This window comes from Ictalurus punctatus, chromosome 17 (assembly GCF_001660625.3).
Source record: "Ictalurus punctatus breed USDA103 chromosome 17, Coco_2.0, whole genome shotgun sequence".
NCBI classification, from domain to species: domain Eukaryota; kingdom Metazoa; phylum Chordata; class Actinopteri; order Siluriformes; family Ictaluridae; genus Ictalurus; species Ictalurus punctatus.
The window spans coordinates 1,899,206-1,923,461 of NC_030432.2; the positions used below are offsets into that span (position 1 = coordinate 1,899,206).

Genomic DNA, 24,256 nt, shown 5'->3' on the forward strand with positions numbered 1-24,256 from the left:
ATTTCTACATACGTTTTCCAGCTTGTTTAAAGCAGGAAGTCACTTCAACAATAGCTCAAACAACATGTCCGTGTCCTCTCTGATGCATTTAAACCCTTTATGCAGTCTGTCTTTAAGTGTCTGAATAAAGTAAACGCCTGCATGTACACATGCCTTATCATTTAAAGTCAGCTTCCTCCTGCGGTACCTGCGGTTCACTTCCATCTGTTGCCATTTTGCTCTTTACCATAGTAAGAGGGCCATTAGGGGAGGGGGAAAAAAAAAACACAGCGTCTGGAGAGAAGGCACTGCTTTCCACTGGGGGGTAGGGGCACTTTACACTAGAGATGGATTCGACCACAGGGAAAGAACTCACAGTTGCCTACTGTGGATATAACAATGGAGGCCAGAATAATCAAAACATATTAACATATAGCACATATCAGTGATGTATCCATCTTAGTTAAGCAAAACAATATTAAAACACTGTGAGAATACAATACTGAGAGACAACAATAATAGTTTAAAAATCACAATTCCATGAAATTTGTTTTGCACGGTCTTTCGTAGTGGTGTTTGTTGGTAAATGAGACCTTTCAACTGTACTCATGTTCAAGTGAATCGAAGAGAGCTTTGGCCGATGACATCACAAGACGCGTCTCGGCCAAAGGTCCTCAGAATATCGCAGAGCTTTCTAGATTTTTTGGTTCATTTCCATGATCGTGAAATTCTGCTTAGAAGCTACATATAGCTACTAAAGTTTTTCAAGAGAACTAATAAATAAATAAATAAATAAATGCTGCACAGGCCACAACATCCATAAGTTTAACAAGTTAGTTGTTCGCTTATGTTACAGCAGCGATAAACAAAAACGCAGCTTGTCATGTTACTGAGAAACCTGAGAATGTCGTAAAACTTAACCACCGTTACAAAGTACGGTTTGTAAATCCGTTTATTATTAGCGGAACGTCCGCCAGTAACGTAATCAGAACACACGCGTTCATTTTCTGTAACGTTAACATTAAACACCAGTCAGATTTTAGATTTCAACAGTGCTCGGATGTAATCACAAACTGAAATTGCATTAAAGACATTATTATTTCTGCTTCAAAACAAGATTTTTTTTAAAACACATTGTGGGACAATTAACACAACTAAATGTGTAATGATCTGAAAAGGATCTCTTTACTTGAAATGAACATCAGTGAATCGATTTCATACTCGATGTAAAAACGAGAGCTTGGAACTATGTACATATTTTATTTATGATTTTTTTTTTATTATACAATATAGTTACAAGATCACACTTTTACATCCTCAAATAAATACACAACAAACCTGGGCTGTTGCTTTACAATCTTACATGAGCATCTGCGATTGTGCATTTCATAATAGTACAGAAATATGTCCATATAGGGATGATCATTTAAAAAAAAAAAAATTCCATTCAATTTTCATTTAGTGAATGATGCCGGAGTATGTGCAGAGGGCTGGATCTATTTCCTGTTAAAAAAACGCAAATGGTACAAAGCAGCAGGTTGACGCTCTTGTAAACAATGTGCAATAATGTGAAATAACAAACACACCAACAAAAAAAAAAAGATGAAAAACTGTAGATGAAATCAATCCACTTCAATTTCTAAATATGAACTGTTCCGGATAGTTTAGAAATATATTTACTGGTTTATTTTAAATTGTCCTTTTTAAACTGTATATTTTCTACAGACTTCATTAGCTACATAGCTCCAGTCCAAATCTAAGGCATACCTTTTATTCTAGAAAATTCCAGCAGTCCTAAAAATCCTTCTAAATCAGCAAGGCTAAGTTAGTTTTATGCAAATACAACACCTTAGCGAGTGCTACTTTATTTTTTTTCTTTAGCTAAAGGGCGCCTAACAGCCTCCTCTATAGTTTAGTTCAAAACCTATTCATCTTCCATAAACCTTGAAAGATGGCCACTAGAGTCTGCAGCTTCCGTTTGCTATAGCTAGTGTAACCAGTAATACCGTTAATAAATACTTTACGCTGATATTGCTAATCAGAAACTGTAGCCTACCATGTAGCCTGAATTAGCATGACTCGGCTCCTTTAGTATGGATAAAGTTGCTCGGATTAGTGTTAGAAATCTTTAGAACGCCTGAGATCTACAGGCTCAGGAAGTCAGTTTATCAGACAAGAAATATTTGATGCTAACCATCAAGAGAAAGCAAACTGCTTTTTAGCACAATACGATAGTAAATTAGCAACAGTTGTAGCGATATTACAAATGTGACAAGAAATACTTCACTCAGCGATGCTAACATGGCTAACCACGGTGAGAATCACTACATTAGCCACATTAGCATTTGTGCATGGTCTCACAGTTTCAAAACGAATGTGAATCCCATCTCAAATTAGGAATAGCTAAAATGCTACTAGTGAACTAGCGACACAAGGTTGCTTTTGCTAACTTCATGCCTAGCATTATTGTGTTTTAATGGCTGGTGTTGGTTGTGTAGTTGGAGTAACAGTGACTAGCTTTTCTAGAACATTCTGAACTGAGGTTGTTAAAGCTAACAGGAAGAAATGTAGCGCTAAATCAATCAAGCTAGCAAGAATCCTATAGACCGCAAGCTGAAGGAACTCTGCTAAAACTGAGTTTGGATCAGTTCAGCTCAGATCAGACCAGCTGGAAAGCATTTGTTTTTGTAGTAAATGATAGTAAATGAAGATGTCTGCACTGAAGTTTTTGCCTGTTTTTCCACCAGAGCATCGTGTCAGATCTAACACTGCGATTCGGCCTGTGGTTGTACTGTATTACTTTGTTGCTTCTCAAAATATCTGCGGCATTCTTCATCGGAGTCCTGAAGCGGAAACAGAACAAGACGTTCAATGGTTTTGCACCACAAAAAAAATAATAAATAAATAAAAATAAATGATCTACAAACATGACAAGGGCTTCTGGAAATGGTTAGCTTTAGAAGCTATAAAAAGGTGGACAGGCCATGCCCACAAGTGACAAAGTCATAAAAGTGAAAGAGGGTCATTTGAAGGACGTCTAGAGGACCACCATTGTGCTGTGGTAGCTATCTAGGTTAAGTACAGTATGGTACACACCTAGCTAGATACTTTGCGATTCATGTTTAGTTGCTAATGACAGCCTCAACTAGCTATAATTAAATATATAGTTAAATATACCGTATTTAATGAAGAGAACTTTTTATGTTTAGCAAACATGCTCAAATGACAATTTGCAATGCTATCTAGCTAGATTTAGTGGATATTTTCAGAATTTTTAGGATGATTTTACTTATGCCTTCGCTCATAAATATGAGATACCAACCTCCATATACATTTTGCAGCACATGGGAGGCTTCTGATTTGGTGAGGGGTGATGGTATCCGCACTCCTTACTGCAGAGAATCAAAGACACATTAAGAACACACAGCGCCTTGATAAGTATTCACAGTCACGTTCTGTGGTGTTACAATGTGAAAATTGGAATTATGCAGCAAACATTTTTGAATATAGAAAAAGACATACACTCTGCATCCACTTTATTAGGAACACCTGCGCACCTGCTCGTTTGTCAGGCCGATCATCCTGAGATGCTTTCTCCTCGGCATGGATGTACAGAGTGGTTATTTGCATTACCGTAACCTTCCTGCCAGCTTGAATCATTCTCCTCGTAACCTCTCTCATCAACAAACCGTTATCACGTCATGTACCGCCACCCCCCGAAATTACGATGTTTTACGTGAAGCTCTTGATTTTATTATAAACTAATGAGAGCCACATGACTGGCTGATTGGATACGTGCACCAATGAGCAGGTGTACAGGTGTTCCCATTGTAGTATAAGCACTGTGTATAAAAATAAACCACAATCGGATTAGATTTTATTTTCGGACAACTTAATACTCATTAATGCCTTTCATTTGAGTCTTATGACATTCTATGTGTTGCCTGGGCCAGGATATAAAGGGATATAATCTGATCTGAGACCTGTATGGGAGCATTTCTTCCCCATCAGTGACCTCTATGGGCGAGTGATGGCCGAGATGCGAGGTCTTGAATCGTGGAGAGCAACAAGGACAGAGCATTCTCGCTAACAAGACCAGTGCTATCAGCGATGACGGCAGGAGGACGAAGAACAGCAGCACAGCGATGTCCGAAAAGTGCACACTTGCTTCTGAGGGGGGAAAAAAAGAGAAGACAACAATATTTGGAACTGAAACGTTCAAAGAACGAATGTTCATTTTAGCAACTGATTTGGATTTAATTTTCACTTTTGACAAAAACACAATAGTTTTACTCATTTGGTTATTGTTATAGTTACAGTCTAGATTTAGCTACAGCAATTTTAGTCACTAGCTGCGTTCACGCCATGTCGGAATTACAGTCATTACTAGATGACAACCTGGAGTTGTTCACGTCCTCAGGTTCGGAATTAAATGAATCCGTATGAGTTTTCGTACGAGTTTGGACTGCAAAATTACATTCAACTGTATTGTAGGTCTGTTTATTTTTTTAGAGGAATTTTGCATTAATACAGACTTTGTGCTGTGTGTTAGCTTAACAAGTGGCTGAAACGATCAAAGCTACGAGTTTCTAACATGGAGTAACTCCTTCATAGAAACCTTATTACGCTGCATACACTTACTAAAAATAATTGAACTGCAACGACTTTAGTGAGTGGGCTCAGTTATGCTGGGCCTAGCTACCTAATACATTATACAGACACTACTATATAACAAAATAAATTCACTTGTATGAATGAGTGCACAATAATGAGGAGGAAAAATGTTTACCTTTGTACGTTACGTTTACGCAAGTTCTGATATTTTCGTTGTTTTATTTGTTGAGGGGAACGTTATTCAATTTTGTCATATGCTTTGATTGGAAGGTTGGATATTTATTTAGTTATTGCTTTGTTTTAGTCACAGAGGAAAATCAATGGTGAAGATTTCCCAAGACTATTCTTCCTCCAAATAGCATTAAAACCATCTGTCAAAATTTAACAAATAAAACAAACAAACAAAAAAAACTCATTTCGGCATCCGTTTTATAGTATTTACTATAGTAAATCAATTTTTTTTTTAATTATTTCAACTTACCATATGCATGCTTATAGTGAATAAATAGCAATGCAATTCTAAACTTTTGACCAGTGTTTATACCAGTAAAATTTTAGGTCTGCAGCCCAAAAGTAAGTGACGTCGGAGACGTGCTTGTTTAACAGAATAGATCTAAAATGTCTCTCAAAGCGTTTCTCACTCTTGAGGCTGACGGTGAGGATGGTGTTTGAAGGGGGACCCTGGAAGTCGGGCGGGTTGCGAACGACGCAGCTGTAAGTGCCATTATCGTGCAGTGATGCGTTCAGAAGCCTGATTGTCGCGTCGCCTCGCGCCGGGTCACCATGCCACTGCACGCGCCCATTGAAGTGCCCTTCCTTCGGAGGGTACGCCAGCAAGTAGAAGTGGAAGAACTGGGAGGAAAAAGTGAAAAAGAGAGAGTGTGACGGTGTAGCCTGGAAAGATGTCTGCCTAAAAGATGTCTGAAAGCTCGCTAGCTACATGGAATTACCGTACAATTTCACCCAACGAGCCTAATGCATTCAGTTTGTAATCAGATAGCGTGTCGCAAAATGTCTGCTATACTCCTGCACTGTCACATCATCATCATCATAACAAAGAAGTGCGCTTATATTGGATATAAAAAAAAAATTGCAAGTTTTTGTGATGTAAAAAAAAAATGAAACCAAGTTAAATCATGTCAGGACCTTTTTCACCCTCATTATGAAATCGCAAATATCAAGTGACAAACACCCAGAAATGTTTTTTTGGGGAAGAACAAAAAACTTCCAATACCCAGCTCTCATAAGTGTGTGCACCATTTTATAATATAGATATAGAATGTGGCAGTGTTCAGAATCAACGAATCACATTCAAATTTGTGTTAAATACTAATTAATGTACACCTGCCATCAATTAAAGTGACCGATTACCCCAAATAAAGTCCAGCTGTTCCTGCAGGATTTTCCTGCCATCTTCTTACTAACATACAATTGGAAAAGCCATGAAAAGCCAGCTTACAAAGCAGGTACGGGATCTCATTGTTGGAAAATATCAATCAGGAGAGGGTTACAAAAGGGTTTCCAAGGCACTGGATACACCATGGAATGCTGTAAAGACAACAATCTACAAGTGGAGAAAATACTAACAACAGGATATCAGTTTAAAGTTGAGAAGTTCAGGAGAAAACTGGTCAGGGAGGCTGCCAGCAACATTAAAAGAATTACAGTAACTTCTGGCAAGTACTGGATGAACATATGACATATGACAACAATCTCCCAAATTCTTCATATGTCTGGGCTATGGGGTAGGGTGGCAAGATGTAAGCCTGTTTTTAAACAAAAAAATAACAAAAAAAATACATCCAATCTCCCTGAATGGTCTGATGAGCCCAAAGTTAAACCTTTTGGCCACAATACCAAAAGATATATTTGAAACACACAAAAAAAACCCAAAAACAAATAAACAAAAACAAAAAAAAACAAAACAGCACATCGCCAAAAGAACACCACCCCGGTGATGAAGCATGGTGTTGGTAGCATCATACTTTGGGACTGTTTTTCTTCAGCTGGAACTTGGGCTTTACTCAGGGTGGAGGGAATAATGAATAGCTCCAAATACCAGTCAATTTTGGCACAAAATCTTAAGGATTCTCCTAAAAAACTTAAGATGAAGAGGAATTTCACCTTTCAGCATGACAACGACCCGAAGCAAACCTCCAGATCAACAAAGGAACGGCTTCACCAAAACAAGATCAAGGTTTTGGAATGGTCCAGCCCGAGTCCAGACATAAATCCAATCAAAACCCTGTGGGGTGGCCTCAAGAGGGCTGTGCACAGGAGATACCCAGCCATAATAATGATAAAATAATTCAAAATGTTCCAAACTGATTTGACTCTTACTCTTTTATATATCCGCTGTATGCACAGAGCACATACAGTGGACAAAGTTTTAAAATGTTTAAAATGAATGAAGGTTAATGACAAAAAATGATTTTTTTCCCCCCTTTCTCTCGATTATCTCGTACCTTGAGCAGGGAATGAAACTGAGGCAGCGGGACAGATGGACCTCTAGATCAAAAGTCGGAGAGAGACGAGTGAAGTGTCCAGTAATTGTTCGATGACATTTAATCAGAGAGGGAGGGAGACAGAGAGACGAGCGAGAGCAAACAGATGAGCCGAGAGGAACTTCATGGCCGTGTACACGCTAATCTGCTGATCAGAGAGCGAGCGCGTGTCTGAGTCGAGCGTCCTTACTGTTCTCTCCGTCCATAACACAGCTCGCACTTCTTGTCCTGAGCAGCAGTGGGCGCTATACAGTAGCGTTTGCGTGGGTTTGCTTTCTTTTGTTTGGTGGGTTTTGGGGAAATTTGCATAAAAAGAAGCCTCCAGTGTCAGAGATAACTTTTCCGACATCTTCAGGACAGAAGAGTTCACGGACTTCAGCTTCTGGTGTGCTTTTGGTTTTTTTTGGTCTTGTAACAGGAACTAACATGTTCCCCAACATTAAATGTAATTATAAATGGATAAAATAAAAATTTTTAAAAAGTACTACATGTGGTTCATACATCATAGTGAACAGTAACACTAAGTGTCGGCACTGAGCTCATCCTTTCCTCCCGAAAGAGACGACGAACTGGTGACGTCGATGATGTCATCACAATGACGAGGAGAAATCTGGTAAGCCCCAGAGATTATTGGAAGTGGAGTAACACAATCCAATTCAATTATTTTCAGTTACGTAATCGAGTCGCTTTTTTTTTTCCCCCTGATAACGAGAAAATCTCTCACGGTGTTTATGTGCATTAGTTAATTAAAGCGGTGTGTGTCAGAGCCGTGTCTCATTTACATAATAATCTATTACACACTGTGACAGAACCAAAACACAGAGCATTTGATAAATAGACTAATGAAGTAGACTGATCAAATTCTACAAACATGATATCAGGTTTACGAGAGAGAGAAACAAAGAATGAGACAGACAGAGACAAAGCAAGAGAAAGAAAGAGAGAGAGAGAGAGACAGACTGACAGAAAGAGAGACACTGTCACTTTCGTGCTGTGTCTGTGTGTATGAGAGAGAGAGAGAGAGAGAGAGAGAGAGAGAGAGAGAGAGAGGCAGAGAGATAAACAGAGACAGAGAGAGGGAAAGACAGAGAGACTCAGAGAATGAGAGAAACAGATGCAGAGAGAGAGAGAGAGAGAGACACACACACACAGAGAGAGAGAGAGAGAGAAATTTTTCCTTTTAATCTGACAGTGACATCATCGTTCCTCTGAGAGCTAATTAGGTAGAGTGGCTGTTTGAGCAAGTGCCCTTAATTCACTTGTCTGTCTGTCTGTCTGTCTGTCTGTCTGTCTGTCTGTCTGTCTGTCTGTCTGTCTCTCTCTCACACACACACACACACACGCGCGCGCGCGCACACACACGCCTAGTGTTATGTTAAATATCTGGAAAAGGGGCGACGATGACATCATTAGTGTTAGCTAAACTCACACGCACTCGCACTGATTCTTGTTTTAAAATTCCTTTCAATTCTACACTCGCTCGCTCACATATATGCACACAGCTTTAAATGTTGTGCCATTGAGTTCTGTCAGTCACACCTCCCAGCCTTTACCCTCTCAGGCAATAATATCGGATGTATATTTTAAGTCCCAACATATTTAAAGCAGATTTATGCGACTCGAGCTCAGACTGAAATCACTCTGGTACCCGGGTGGGGAGTGAGTTTGTCTCAATTCACCTTTTAAGACGAGTTTCCCATCGCCACGAGCACTTTTCCAGAGCTTTAACGTGGTCTCTGGGAGCCGTATTCAGAGCTGCGTGTACATAGCGAGGATGTGACGCTGAAATCGTGCACGTCGTGTTCAGACCTCGGGTTTTACAGCGAACTATTCGGAAAGTACGCAGGCGTGACGCAGATGGGGCGGAGTTTGTGTTAGAACATTATGATCACACCACATCGATCACTGTGATCGTGATCCAGTTGATCGTGTGTTGAATTTTGAACATTTAAAAAAAATTTTTTTTTTTTAATTATTTTTATTTTTTTTTAAACGTTCCCTTATTTTTCCAAACTGTAGTGAATACCAGAAGAGTAGAGTCATTCGTACTGAGTTTGAAAATTAAAACACTCCTGGCAAAAGACGGCTACTTTAGCACAGAATTCCATCACAGAGAAGAACTGAGTCATTTTAAGTGAAACGAATCCTCATCCAGGTTCACGCGGTGTCAAATAGATGTGGTGAATCATTCATATGAGGTAAGGGATGCGTGTTCAGTCTTTTTCCCAGCAGGCTTTTGGTAGAGACTGTACACACACACACACACACACACACACACACACACACACACACACACACACACACAACCATCTATTTTTGCATCTCACATCAGCAAGCACACAGCAAATCCTCTGGACCAATCCCTGCCTCTCCTTCTGGATATTTCTCATGAAGAAATAAAATTCAGAATAATACATAAAAAAAAAAACACCAAAAAAAAAAAACCTACTTACTCTAAAAAAAAATTATCAATATTTAAGAAAACTTATAGACGCTTAAAAAGAAATCACTGTGTGTTAAATAACCCCATGAAGCATGCCTATATGTTTGAGCTCTAAATATTTCGAGCGTTCCTGCTCATTTTTCATGAAGGGTACCAATAATTCGTGAGTTGATGTTTATATTGCATACGCTATCGCCTTATTTAATCATAAAGGTACTCACAACTTGGGAAGGGCCTCCGCTCTGAGGTCTGAAGGACCAGTCGATGGATATTCGGCTACTCGGGCGATGAGTCGAGGTGAACTGGCAGGACAGGGTTACCATCTCGCCCTGTACTGCATTTATCTCCTCCGGAGCGGTCACCTTTATACAGGACGCCGGGCCTGACTGCAAAACTGAACGGAGAAAAGAAGGAAAATCCAAAACATTAACAGTCACAACCATGGAACTGAAAAATTCATTCATTATTGTAACAATCTCAGTAAAACGCTTGGGGGTGTGTTGTTGTAGGAAAATAATCAAAAGGCGGGGAAAGTGTTGGTTACACCAGAACGTTGATTAATTTCCAATAACAGCAGATCCAGAAGTGGTTCTTTCTCTTCCCTCACAGCAGTACGTCAACAATTGAATGTAATCAAAAGTGTTGTTTTCCATACAATGTCCTTTTTAGTCTCTTTTTTTCCCCCCAGTGAAACTGTTAACTGTTGCCTTAATCAAATCATTGATCTTTTAAGAATTATTACTAAAACATTATCATGTTTATTTTAAGAAAACTATTTACTGCTCACGACAGGACTGACGAGTAATGCTACCTGACAACTCCTCACGCCCATAAATACCTTCCCTGTATGACATCATCATCTATACCCTATAGCAGTGGGTTAACACTGCACCTATTCCCTAAGCACCGTGTTATACCATGACCGTTCTAATGAACACAATTAGACACGTGTTCCGTAACATTCAGGAATATATTCCCTGCCATATGGACGCTAGTGGGAATACTAGTGTTGGGAATCCCAGGCTGCTTCCACTTATTATTCCCACACGATTTCTGGTTCAGAAATCATGCATTTACCTGATCTTGTTTGAAGTTTTGTTTAGTTGTTTATATTTCATCATGTCATTAAACTGGGTATAAGGTCATCTGCTTGCACATTACAAAAATAAATTAGAAAAATTATTATGTGCAAGTGTGGAAGTGCAAATTCTATGGGTTGGTCTGTCTGTCTGTCTGTCCACCTATGAGTCTGCTCGCCTGTCCGTGCGGCTATGGGTCTGCTTGTCTGTCTATGAGGCTGCCTGTCACTCTATAGGTGCAACTGTCTGTCTGTCTGTCTGTCTATCTTTTGGTCCATCTATCTTTATACTTAATCTACCTGTCTGTCTGTCCGTCTGATGGTCTATGGACCTGACTGTGCTTTGTCCAATGGTCTATGGGTCTGTCTGACTGTCTGTGTGCACGTCAGTCTATGGGTCTGTTCACCTCTCTGTCTGTCTGTATTTGTTTGGTTCCATCTCTTTTCATATTTCTTCTACCTGTCTGTCTGCCTGCCTGTCAGCTGGTCTATAGATCTGTCTGTCTCTACACTCCTCTGTGGGTTCTTTGTATAATAAAGCATTCTTAGTTTCCTAAAAAGGTTTCAGTGGAACCCTGTCTGATAGGGAAACACTCTGTTGTAGAACTGTACAAAGAACCTCTGAGGGTTCCTCCAGGGGGACAACAGAAAAACTCTTCTAGATTCAGTCTTTATTTCCCTATATCTGTCTATCCATGATCAATCCATCTTACACACTACAATTGGTCTTTTTATCAGTGGTCTCTGTTACTATGTTCTGTGTATCTGTTTTCAGTCTTTTTGTTCATCTGTGTAATATGATGTCTGTATATGATCCTTCTCTACCCACGGATCCATCACGTGTTGTTATTGACTTTTCCGCAAGTTTGAATGTAAAGTGTTTGCTGAAGCATCTCCTGTGTGTACTTATGTGTAATAGGGATTTGAACAGGGGTGTGTGTGTGTGTGTGGGGGGGGGCAGCATGATTCTTTCCTCGATGGACTATTAGTGTCCCATTTTTGACCACTAGGTGCAATAATAATTCCATGATGCTAAATGAGGCAGTAATCCCGCTGCTATATCTAGAAAGATGAGCAAATCAAAGGAACATGGCATAATTCTGAAACATCCTGTAAAACTTTTCATCACTTGCACGAGGTAATTAGTGTTTTGTTGGAACTGCCAATTTATGGGACCTTTTTAAAGATTAACACATTTGCGCATACCGTCACTACATTCCTTTTCAAATGATTAAAAATCAGCGCAATTTACTAATAAATCTGACGTTTGCAACTTTTCAAACCTGCACCGAAACGGGATGTGAGCAGGTTCATCTCGGCCACTTCTGTAAGCGGCGTGACTCAGCCCTGTAACACTTGTTCTCTTTGTTTTAGCCTCCGAGATTCTGCAGTAACGACGGTACTACAGAAGAATACGAGTGAAAATGACCCGGCCGTTGCTCTGGTGATGGAAAGATCCCAGTGAAAAGGATCCCGAGGACGTTTGCTTTCAATCGGTTCGTTCGCAGCCTTTCTGCCTGTATGAAAACCTTGATTAAACTTCTCCCTGAGGACTTGCATGCATTTGTCTGAAATTCAAGGTTTCTCGGTAGGCGTCTTTTCATACCTCTCTATCTCTGACCTTAAAGTATGTGACGTGAAAGACAGGACGAAATCCATGATCATGTGATCTGCACTTTTGCCAGTGGCCTTAATCGACTAATTATCTAAAGTTTAGTAACCAACTAGTCATCTAAGGTTCTAATTAAGGACTCAACAACCACAACGCACTGGCGACATGATAAATCCGGTGGGTCATCCACGACCCAGGTGTATGTGCAATATACCACGATCCTTCATATATGCGATATTTGTCTTGTATGTGGTTTTATGTGCAACATCTGTTTTGGTTGTTTACTTGTAATTAAGTATTTTTGTGCCTTTTTTTTTGTCATTTCAAAACAAAATCCCATGGTGCGAATAAATCACATGTGGGGGGAAAAACAACACACTTGAACAATTTAAATGCCAAAACAAACAAACAACAAAAATCAACACCAGACCAGTTGTTTGTCCCCTTTCAATAATAATAATTGATTTATGAATCATTCTAGTTGTTGCCTTTTAAATGGATCCAAATCGACTGATCGTAACATGAGCGGTATAATCGTATCTGCACACGCTCAGTATAAGCCGTCTTTCAGTCCTAGTGGTATTTTTTTTAAAGCATGCAAACACACCAGTGTGGTGTATACAAAATAAACATGTTGCCATTTAAACCCGTTTTCGTATTAGCATGGACGAATCCTAAGTCGAACTCCTTCCAATAGACAGGAAGTGTGGTGTTAAAAGGTGTTTCATGCTCTTGTTTGTGAAAAATGAGAAAGTGTAAGCAGATACAATAATGGAGTGAAACGCACGACGCGGCACCATCCAGCTGTCCTGACCTGAACTTCCCATACGGCGACACCCGCACAGCACGGTGTGTGGAGGTGTGAACATCGTATATATCTGGCTAACAGCACAGGAAATGTAGGAGGGGCCAGAAGGAAGCACTATACGTGTACACTAAACATGGCTTTGAGAAACTCATCCACAACCAACCAAGCAACGGCAGAGTTCAGCTGATTATCCAACCCGATACCTCAGTCTTGATCTCACCTGTACGAATGAATGAACAAATTAATTAGTCGATGCATTAAACACAACACTGCATAAACTTACTACATTTTTACAAACACGTGGCTGTCTAGGAAGTGAACATTTTAATTCATTTACATGCTGAAACTGTACTTTAGTTATTAAAATTATCAAAATGTATTGCTATCCTTTTAGTTATGTTTTTTCCATGAGGGCAATAATAATAATAATAATAATAATAATAATAATAATAATATCATGACATTTTTCTCTTTCTAGCAGCTGATCTGAAGTAGTAAACTTTTAAAGTTGGAAAAATTCTTCTTTTATCGTTATTGGGATTTGTTTTTCTTTTTATTAAAATTATTTGCCTATTTCTTTTTTAAACAATTCTACTGTTTTGCTGGTAGATGGTTAGTAACCCATACAACATGACAAGGATACATACCGTGTACTTTAGAAATGTCAAGGTCAAGATAATTTTTCTGTCCTTTTTTTAAATTAATTTATTTTTTTTTATAAACACCCTGCCCTAGCGTTCATCACTACATAACAGTGTAAAATTTCATCCTAATTATTATTATTATTATTATTATTATGATTATTATTATGATTATTATGCAACAGATAAGTTTCTTGGAATTCAAATTAAGGAAATTTAGGAGATCTGATTTGGAAATAAATGATTTTACAAAACAAATTGAGAATCACTTCATTTATTGAGTGATCAGAATTTTTTTTAGTTATTACTATTAATAATAATAATAATAATAATAATAATAATAATAACTATATAAAGCACTTCCAGTTCTCAACCATGCATAAAGGCATTATATTTAATAATAACTAACAATATTTATAATTATTATTATTATGATAAATCCAACAGACATGTTCACTTTGAATTCAATTTACAGGAATTTATGAGATATGATTTTTAAATTAAATATCTTTGTGCATTAAAAGTAAGAACTGACGTCAGAAACACACACACCCACAGACATACACACACACACATATACATATACATACATACATACATACATACATACATACGCTTGTTTGTTTATTGAGCACTAATTTTTGGTTGGGGTCTTTTTGTTTATGAAAAAAAATGTATTAACCAACAATTCCTACTTGTCTACTCCACTTCCTGTCTCGAGTCTGTCTTTCGCGTTAAAATCGCGTCTCAATCCCAAATCCCCGCCTTCTTCCTGTACAGGTGCACAAGATGTAATACTAAATAATGGCCACTACTCTCTACACTCCAAGTCTTCAGTATGGATCCATTTGGGCTCGAGCCTCGGTCACTTCCGTGTTTAAAAACAAACAAACTTTTCATGACTGTTTGATCAACCATAAAACGCGTGTGTGTTTATCCACAGTATAAAAATCACACATTCTGCCATTAAACACTCGAGGTTTGTGATTTATTTATCAGCTACCTTTAAAAAAAACAAAACCAAAAAAACGCCATTTTTGAACGTCACCAAAAGCGGCTCGCGCTTTCTTTCCTTTTAAAATAAAAATAAAATAAGACTTTAAGGAACACTTACCGAGGCTGAGAAATAAAACTAAATACATCCCACTTCCGGAAGAAGTCCTTTGTCGTCGTATCAAATCCATTTTAGTACTGCAGTTAAGTGTAAATGTATTGAAAATATCCACAGAGGGAAGTTTTGGATTAAAGTTTCGACTCGTCCATGTTTGGGTAAGACTGCACCTGCGCATGCGCAGAGCTTTCTACCTGTTCGACAGGTGTTTAAGGCGAGGCCAGGAATATGTCGCGTGATTGTTGTTGTTGTTGTTGTTGTTGTTGTTATTATTATTATTATTATTATTATTATTATTATTATGGCCGAGCACCAAAGGTGCCACGCCTCCGGTGCAAACCGGAGGGCGCATGCGCCAGAGGTGCAGGGCCCTATTGTTTTCACCATGTTTATTATTATTATTATTATTATTATTATTATTATTATTATTAGTTTTTTTTTCATGCATCCTTGTGATTTTAAGGGCCTAAACATACCCGAGAACTCACGAAACTTGGCAGACGCATCAGAACCAGTGAAAAATGTAATATTTACGTAGGGCATGGGCGTGGTCGAGGAGCTCCATAGCGCCCCCGAATGCAGGCAATGGTCGGGATGAAGTTCCTCCAATGTGCATGAGCTTTACCATAGTCACTGCTCTCATCAAGTGCGACAAAGTTCACATGGTTGTATCTGACTCCACCCAACAGGAAGTCGTCCATGTGGGATGAAATGTTGGATTTTCAAAGTTTCCCGTGGTGTTTTGAGAGATTTAAGATGGTTGAAAATCCATGAAAATGTACGTATGCATTTGTTTTGCGAAATTAATTGATGTGATGTTGCATTTTATCATAGTTGTGCCTCATCGGCTCCATAGCACCACCTACGTTTTAAATGCACATTTGACACCTTTGGAATGCTCGAAAACTATTTGGCACACTTTTTAAAGTATGGAAAAATTATAAATTTATTTAGTCATTTAACGTAGGCGTGGCAAAATGGTCTAATAGCGCCAACTACAAAATTTCACCGATGTGTGCTACGTTTCACTTACATGTACGAAATTTGGTAAACATGTGTAAGATGCCAATACGTACAAAAACTTGTCTTGAACCAATGTCCTAAACTCAACGGGAAGTCAGCCATTTTGATTTTTCTCGAAAATTTTTGCTCCGTTTTTGCCATTTCCAGGCCGCATACTTTAAAGTACTGCTCCTAGAGATTTCATCACATTGGCATCATATTTGGTCAGGCTCATCTAAAGGCCTTGACAATGCTAAATTGCGAAGCTTTTGAGTTTTCGTTGCACGACGTGGGCGTGGCGGTCTCACAAATTTCGATGTTTCGCCATGAAAAAGGAAGTTGTTATCACTCAAACATAGAATGTCCAATCTGCTCCAAACTTCACGTGTTTGATAAAAGTCCCGGCCTGAAGACATCTACATGCCAATGTTCAGTTATAGTTCCACCTGCTGGAAACATTTTCTGTCATGTTTTACACTAACTCAGACATACAATGTTCAGTCTGCCCCAAACACATGTTTTGCACAAAACCTGGCCTGAGGCTATATACATGCTTATATTCAGTTATAATCATAGCGCCACCTACTGCCAACAGGAAACATTTTACACTAACTCAGACATTATGTTCAAACTTCACCAAACTTCACATATTTGATACGAATCCTGCCCTGAAGACACCTACATACCAATATTCATTCATCATTATACTGCTACCTGATGGCAACAGGAATTGCCATGTTAAACACTAATGTATCCCTAGCAACATATAAAATACTAGAAAAACATATAATATACTAGAAAAACATGCTAGAAACATGTTAGAATATGCTAGCAACAAATTTAGCTATGTGCTAAAGCGTGCTATTACTGCTATTAAACAGGAAGTTTTTATAAATCGAGCATACAATGTTCAATCTGCACCAAACTTCATACTAATTCTCGCCTGAAGACATCTACATGCCAATATTCAGTTATAGTCATAACGCCACCTGCTGGCAACAGGAAATTACATGTTTTACATCATGATACACTCCTAACAACATATAAATGCTAAAAAAAAAAAAAAAAAGTGTGAGTGACCCTGGCAGAGCAGACCAAACGTGCATCCGATTGCGAGGACCCTTTCATCACTGCTTGCAGCTTTAATTATTATTATTATTATTATTATTATTATTATTATTATAAGAGCTCATCCCAGGAAAACTGGGTGTGAATACACCTGGAATGGGATGCCAGTCCATCACAGTGTACCACCCACACACGCGCTCATACTCACATAAAGGCGATTTAGACTCTCCGATCAGCTTATAGAATTTAATATACATGTAATAATAATTATAATTGAGGCTACTCCTTCATATAATATATTTGTTAAAGGTGGGATAATAAACGCCGTAAAAGATTAGTTTGACTTTCTGATAACTTGAATTAGCAGTAGCAGGCTGATGGACAGAAGCAAGAGGAGCCATTATGATTTGACATGTTCGTATGTATTTTCTATAAAGATTTTTGCTTCCTTTTCTTCCTCTCTCAAAAGGGATCCTTGTTCGGGGGTGCGGTGTCGTGTTCGTTTTTTTCCCTCCATCTCCCCTCGTCCTCTCCTTTCTTCCCTCCATCCTCTCTTTTTTCCCGTGAGAACAGACGATCACCCAAAGTCATCCTCGTTGCTATGCCAACGGAGAGCACGATCAACAGATTCCGGTTACACAGAGAGAGAACCGCAAAGAGAGGGAGAGACGGAGAGGGAAGAGGAAGAAGGGATCACAATGTTCTCTTTTCTTCAACAAAGGTCTCTTCAAACTCTGTCTCTATAATCTCATATATGCATTCATTGTGTCAAGTTATAAGAAAATCAACTTGTTCTTTCAGTAGATAGATAGATAGATAGATAGATAGATAGATAGATAGAGAGAGAGAGAGAGAGAGAGAGAGAGATAGAACTACAATATTTGATACTACAAATACTACACAGTTTTAAATGGCCTAATGCTAATTAGATAGATTTCAACTCATGACTTTGCAGTTATTTAAAAAAAAGCACACTTTTGGTGAGAATTGTAAAATGGAAATATTATAGGCCAAACAGAACTTACTTGTATAGGTAGGGGTGTGTGTGTGTGTGTGTGTGTGTGTGTGTGTGTGTGTACGTGTGTGTACGTGTGCGTGCTTGTGAGAGGGCTGAGTGAGCATTCTGGGTGTAAGGGTTAGAGGTTAAGCTGGTGTCGAATTTCCTATAACACTGAATGGTGATACTTCAATTTGCTGTTGAAGTACAGTATCACTCACACACACACACACACACACACACACACACACACACACAGGTAGCTTCACATCCTGTTATTGAGCAACTAAGTCGGTAATGAAAACACAGATGTGAGTAGAATTTGATCAGTGCTCTCTCTCTCACTCTCTCTCTCTCTCTCTCTCTCTCTCTCTCTCTCTCACACACACACACACACACACACTCATTACTATATATAAATAATACTTTTGCTTGTATAAATATTCAAAATATCTTGACTACAATACACTATGATTATATTACACTATACTATTTAATATACTACACTACACTATGGGTTTACTATGATAGACTATGATTATACTACACTAAACTATGATTATACTACAATACACTATGAGTGTATTACACTAATGTCCAAAGTGGCCGTAGTGTATGAATGGGTGTGTGAATGTGTATGTGATTGTGCCCTGTGATGGATTGGCACCCTGTCCCGGGTGTACCCCACCTTGTGCCCAGTGCTCCCTGGGATAGGCTCCAGGTTTCCCCGTGACCCTGAAAAAGATTAAGCGGTATAGAAGATGGATGGATGGATGGATGTATTACACTATACTATGATTATATTACACTATACTATGATTATATTACACTAAACTATGATTATACTACACTACACTATGATTATACTACACTACACTGGTTTTATTGTGATACACTATACTGTTTGATTATACTATACTGCACTATTCCTTTATTCGCGGCTAGACTGATATTATACTACACTATTGTTATATTTCACTACACCACACTACAGTTTGACTACACCACATACGCTGTACTACATTGTACTGATGTACCTTGTCGATTTACTACCCTACTCTATGGTTTTATAATGTTTACATTATGATTTTTACTATAGTACAGCAATGCTACACGACAGAACCCACTTAAGTTTGTACTCCCAAACTGTAACAACAAGGACAGGATGGGAATTCTGGACCTCCAAGCAGAATGGTCACAGCTTGAGGAAGAACTGAAGGTACGATAACATTAGCAGGTTGACTGAATACTCACCTCAGAGCCAGGAGTTCCTCCCTACAGTAGATCACTGGAAGGAGTCAGACTCACAGCGCCCTTGGCAGAGTGCTGGTTTCAAAGGATGTTATCGCCGTCTTCCAGACATGTGACCGGTTGAACCGCACTACCCATGGACCCGTCTACAGTTCATCTGCCCGTACATGAGCTTGTGATCCTACCGTTCTGATTTTGAACTTTTGGCTTGACTGTACCACATCCTACTCTGTGATTTCTGTTCACACGTCTGTACACAGAGTAGCAAAAAGTTAATCAAAATACAATTAAGCATCATTACTTTTCCATTACCGCAAGCTCTGGCACAATTAGGAGTTGGATGTGCTCGGCTAGCGTCGGGCACTGAGGCTTTTGCAAAAGCAGCTGGCAGTTTTTATGCCTGCCAGAGAATCCTACCACCAGCCGAGCTTTTTTATTTACTTCACGTCCAAGCTGTGTGATCACCAAAGAAAGTTTTTGGATGTGGTTTTTTTTTTTGTTTTTTTTTTGTAGGCTAGCCTGGATCTGTCAACAAATTGTGTGTGCTTAAGGATAGTCCCATTTTCATCTAAATGTTGTACTCACATTGGGAATTTTACCTATATGGATGAAGACAGAGGCTATCCTGACTTCTCATCACCCTTCCAATTACCCTTGATAACCCTGTACCAGGAGCTGGCTTCAACTATCTTTATACCAAAGCATTATGTTTCACCATTCATTATTCTGCACTCTCAGAATACCCTTAGCTTTTGTTTTATTCCCTAATTTTCTCCCTAATTTAGGTTTTGGCCAATTCCCACCCACCAGTTAGCTCTCTTCTGTCATATATAATAAGACGGCTACCAACCAGATAGGGCAAAAGCTATCATGTGCGTCATTCTAGACATGTAAAGCCAGCGAACTGCATCTTGGCTAACTGCTGCTCATGAAGCATCACTGGGCAGTGTAACACAATTGGAGGAAATCGCATGCATGAGCTCACAGGCACCCACGATTGGCTAGTGTCACTGTGATTGACAGCTGAGAGACAGTATGCTATCCTTCCCATCCAGAGAGCATGGCTAGATTTGCTCTCTGCTTTGCACTAGATAGCCAGTCCCCCCAACTAAAGACTTTTGGCTAGAAGATTTTTTGAATAGGGAGAAGATGACGAGGTGGTGGGTGAGGTAACTTCATCAACTTTAAAGAATGTGGTCTTTCTCCAAAATTTCAGTTATTTAATCACAATGAAGGCAAAATGGTGTTGAAGCCCTTGAAGCTGGCCACCTACAGTGTGTCACTGCAAGCTGTAACATTTTGTGCAACATCTGTATGACCACTGGGGGTATCATGGATCCAGAAGTGCAAATGGGACCAATGATGTGGATACGGAACATCTCAACCACTTGTTGTTCCTGCGTGTTCGCAGGCTTCCTTATAAAGCAGCAGTACCTTTTCCACAAACCTTTTTATATTTTCCAAGAAAATCCTCTGTCTCCACTTGCCTCTTATCCTCTCGTCCGCTCGGTCAGCTTCCCACTTGAGAAACTCCAAAATAGAGTTCTGCTTTTGCCTCTTGGCAGGTAGTGCTGGTCACCTGTCTGGTCGCTTCCAGCTGTGACAAAATCTGGAAAGACAACTGAGGAAATCAGAGCAGGTTCCCAATATGGAAAGCCAGATAGATGGGACTCCGGCCAAACACCCTGTCCATGTGGGAGAACCATTTCCAAGTTGAAACAATTTTCTTTTGATTCATTCCTTGAGGTGAATGATAGCTTCTTCTGATCTTGCGAAGTCAAAGAGTTCCATAAAAGTTCTTTGGCTATGTTAAAGTTGATGCAAAGTCACATTGCTTCTTTGGAAGGACTTATCGTTCCCTAGTGTCCCATTTCTTTCAGGACTGCCCTAGAAAACACAGTGTATTTTATTTAAAGAACCTGTTACAAGACTTAATATATTTAAAAAAATAAATAAAAAAAAACCTAGGGTTAGGGTACTATAGAAACATCCCTAGTGGTTTAATGTGTTTTGAGCATGTGACTAAATATAAATGCACCCATGAAGAACAGATTGAAGTCCCGTCACATAAATCATATTAGGAAATGGTCCGAGGTGGATTCTTTCTTACCAGATGCTACACATGTGCTAATTCTAAGTGTATTCCTCTCATACAGTATATTTCAGGATTTTATAGTATATTATAGGATCCATATTCTGTACTGTTTATCCTACTCATGGCTGTAGGGGAGCCTGGAGCCTATCCCAGGGAACTCGGGGCACAAGGTGGAAGACACCCTGGAGAGCGGGGCCAACCCATTGCAGATATTATGAATTATGAATTATGAATTTCAATATTTTGTTGCTTAACACAGGAAAACAGTCATATCAATAGGGAAAGTATCAGCCTGTTACTAGGCAACTACCATACAGTATATCGGCAAATAAACTGACAAGACGCTACCAAAGGAATGAAAGGAAATCATTACTGTGTATAAAAAATCTGAAGTATAACAATTTATGTTTATAATGTTTTTTTTTATTCACCAACATATTGTTGATTGAGTTATTTGATGATTTTTTAATCCAATGTCCAGAAAGGGGTTTTCAGATATTTCTACACACAAATTACTGCATCAAACTCACAAATACCTAGAAGTCAGAAGGGTCAGCGTTTGCATTTTTAAAGAACACAAAGGTAGTAGTGATGGATGGTTCAGAAATTATTTGTACTTTCTGGATGACTCTTGTAAGCAAATCAGGCGGGTTAAATCACAAGCATCAACAATTCCACTATGTAACAGGTTTATTCGATGATACCATTCGGTTGTTTTTGATACCATGCTGTTTTTTTTTTTTTCATAAAAAATTTAACTCTGATTCTCCACATGCGTGATGTCATTGTCTTAAATGGATGATGATGTCATGTGTGTGGGCAAGTGCTGCTCCTCTGACACTTTTTTTTAAAAAATCTCTTTCATGAATAAAACAGTGTGCGTTATAAATAGTTCACAGTCAAACTCTTTTCCTCTCTAGTTCACTGTCCAAATGGTGTGACTCTAATTTGAACTGATTCAAACCTGACTCACGATTCTCTGATTTTCTGTTAAGCCGCAAATTGATTCCTCAAATCACTTGTTAACCGTTCAAATGTACTAGTCTGATCTGAATGAAACTTTACTCGCAAGTATTTTATTCTCGTGTTCACTTGAATCAAGTGAGTCACTTGAAACCTGATTCATGATTCTCTGAGCCACTGTTCAATTGAGCTACTCTGAAATGACTCTAACCTGACAATTGATTCTTCACTTCTATTGTTCACCATTCAGGGGTGCCAATCCGAACCGACTGATACCTGGCTCATGATTCTATCATTATGTGGTTCTCTGATTCACTGTTAGAAATGAATCTATCCTCATAACTGATTCTTCAGATCTCTTGTTCATGGTTCAAGGGTGCAAGTCTGAGCTGAATGAAACCTGAGTCACAGGTGTGTGATACTCTGATTCACCTGAATAAAATAGTGTGAGTCTGAATTGAATGAAACCTGACTCACAATTCTCTTATTATCTGGTTCACGTTTCAGTAGAGTTACTTCAAGATAAAGCTAGTCCTAATTAACTCTGACCAAGAAGTGATTCTTCAGGGCTCTTTTTCACTGTTAGAGCTGAATTTAACCCGACAGTTAATTCTTCAAACTTCTTGTTCACTGTTTAGTTGTGTGAGTCTGAAGGAAATAAAAGTCAACTTGTATGTCTCACAGTTCACCTGAATCAAATGGTGCAAGTCTGAGTTGAATAAAAACTGATTCATGATTCTCTCATAACCTGATTCTCTGTGTGAGTAGAGCTACTGTGAACGGAATCTAAACCAAAAAGTGAATCTTCGACTTCAAGTGATTCTTCTTCACTGTTCAGTGGTGTGAGTCTTGTCTGAACGAATCAAATCAAACCACTTGTAGTTCATCCAACCTGTGGTTTGCCTGAATCAAATTGTGAACTGAATCAAACCCAGTTTGTGATTCCCTGCTTAATCCTACTTGGCACCTGATTATTTTATCATCTACTGTAAATTTCAATTGTGTAAAACAGAAGTGAATCAAAAGACCAACCAGAGAGACACTCAGTACATTTACATGGACAACAATAATCCACTATTAACCCAATTAAGACGATACTCTGATTAAGAAACTACCATGTAAACAGCCATTTTTAATTACCTTAATCCGATTAAGTTCATACACAAATTGAATTAAGACATGTGGAGTACTCCTGTTTTAGTCACATTATAGAGGTGTATTACAGACATGTACACACCTCAATCACACTATTAACGTCATGTGAGAGTTTTCACCGCATTTTGCGACAGGACATGATCACACACGGCAGTGCTCAACCATTTTACGGCAAACAAGAAAGCATGGCTGCGTTCCAAATCGCATACTTGCCTACTATATGCCTATAGTAGGAGAAATACATGTATCTCAGCTACTATATAGACGGTAAGTATGTGGTTTGGGACGCAGCCCACGGTTTCAAGCAGTTGTCTATTTGCACGTACAGCATGACAAATAATTAACTGCACTTTAAGTGTCCGTAAAAAATGTAAATAAAAACACCCAAAACTGTATACGGCACCATAATGAAGACGAACTGTATGTTGATACGTGAAATTCTGGAGGGACGTCGGACGGCGTGGCGCGGTGACATGTGACGTGTGCTATTAATCAATCTATGTTCTAGAACATGTAAAATGGGTACATGAAAAGAATATTCTAAAAGCAACTCATGTAAACACCTTAATCACATTATTATCTTACTCAGAGTAAGGTCAATAATTAGATTACTGCTGTCCATGTAAACGTAGTCACTGTTGCCTCTTTAATTTTGAATTCTGTCTTCTTCTTTTTTTTTTAACTACACTGTAACACCCAACATTTCTACAGCATGTAAAGTGTTCTTAGCAATAAATCTAGGTTTTATATTGCGAATATGCTCTGTGATATGATTATGACACAAAATAATCTTCTTTCCTAGCTTGCCATATAGATAAAATAACACTCTAAATGAATGATCACACTAGGCATTATAGCTGTTCCACATTTCAGCTATGAATCAAATTTAATCCAAAATGCTCATCTGTATTTTAACCATTTTTCCCCCTGGCTTT

At 38.8% G+C, this 24,256-nt stretch overlaps 1 protein-coding gene across 1 annotated transcript; it reads right to left on the reverse strand.

Annotated features, from left to right (window-relative positions):
• Positions 1–1,219: 1,219 nt before the first annotated feature.
• mpzl3 (myelin protein zero-like 3) lies at positions 1,220–14,974 on the reverse strand. Its single transcript, XM_017491421.3, has 6 exons — positions 14,794–14,974; positions 9,762–9,934; positions 5,235–5,445; positions 3,963–4,149; positions 3,302–3,371; positions 1,220–2,822 (listed from the first exon to the last, which is right to left on the reverse strand). Exons 1-6 carry the CDS (start codon positions 14,966–14,968, stop codon positions 2,742–2,744), a joined length of 897 nt encoding a protein of 298 aa, XP_017346910.1. The 5' UTR covers positions 14,969–14,974; the 3' UTR covers positions 1,220–2,741.
• Positions 14,975–24,256: the final 9,282 nt, after the last annotated feature.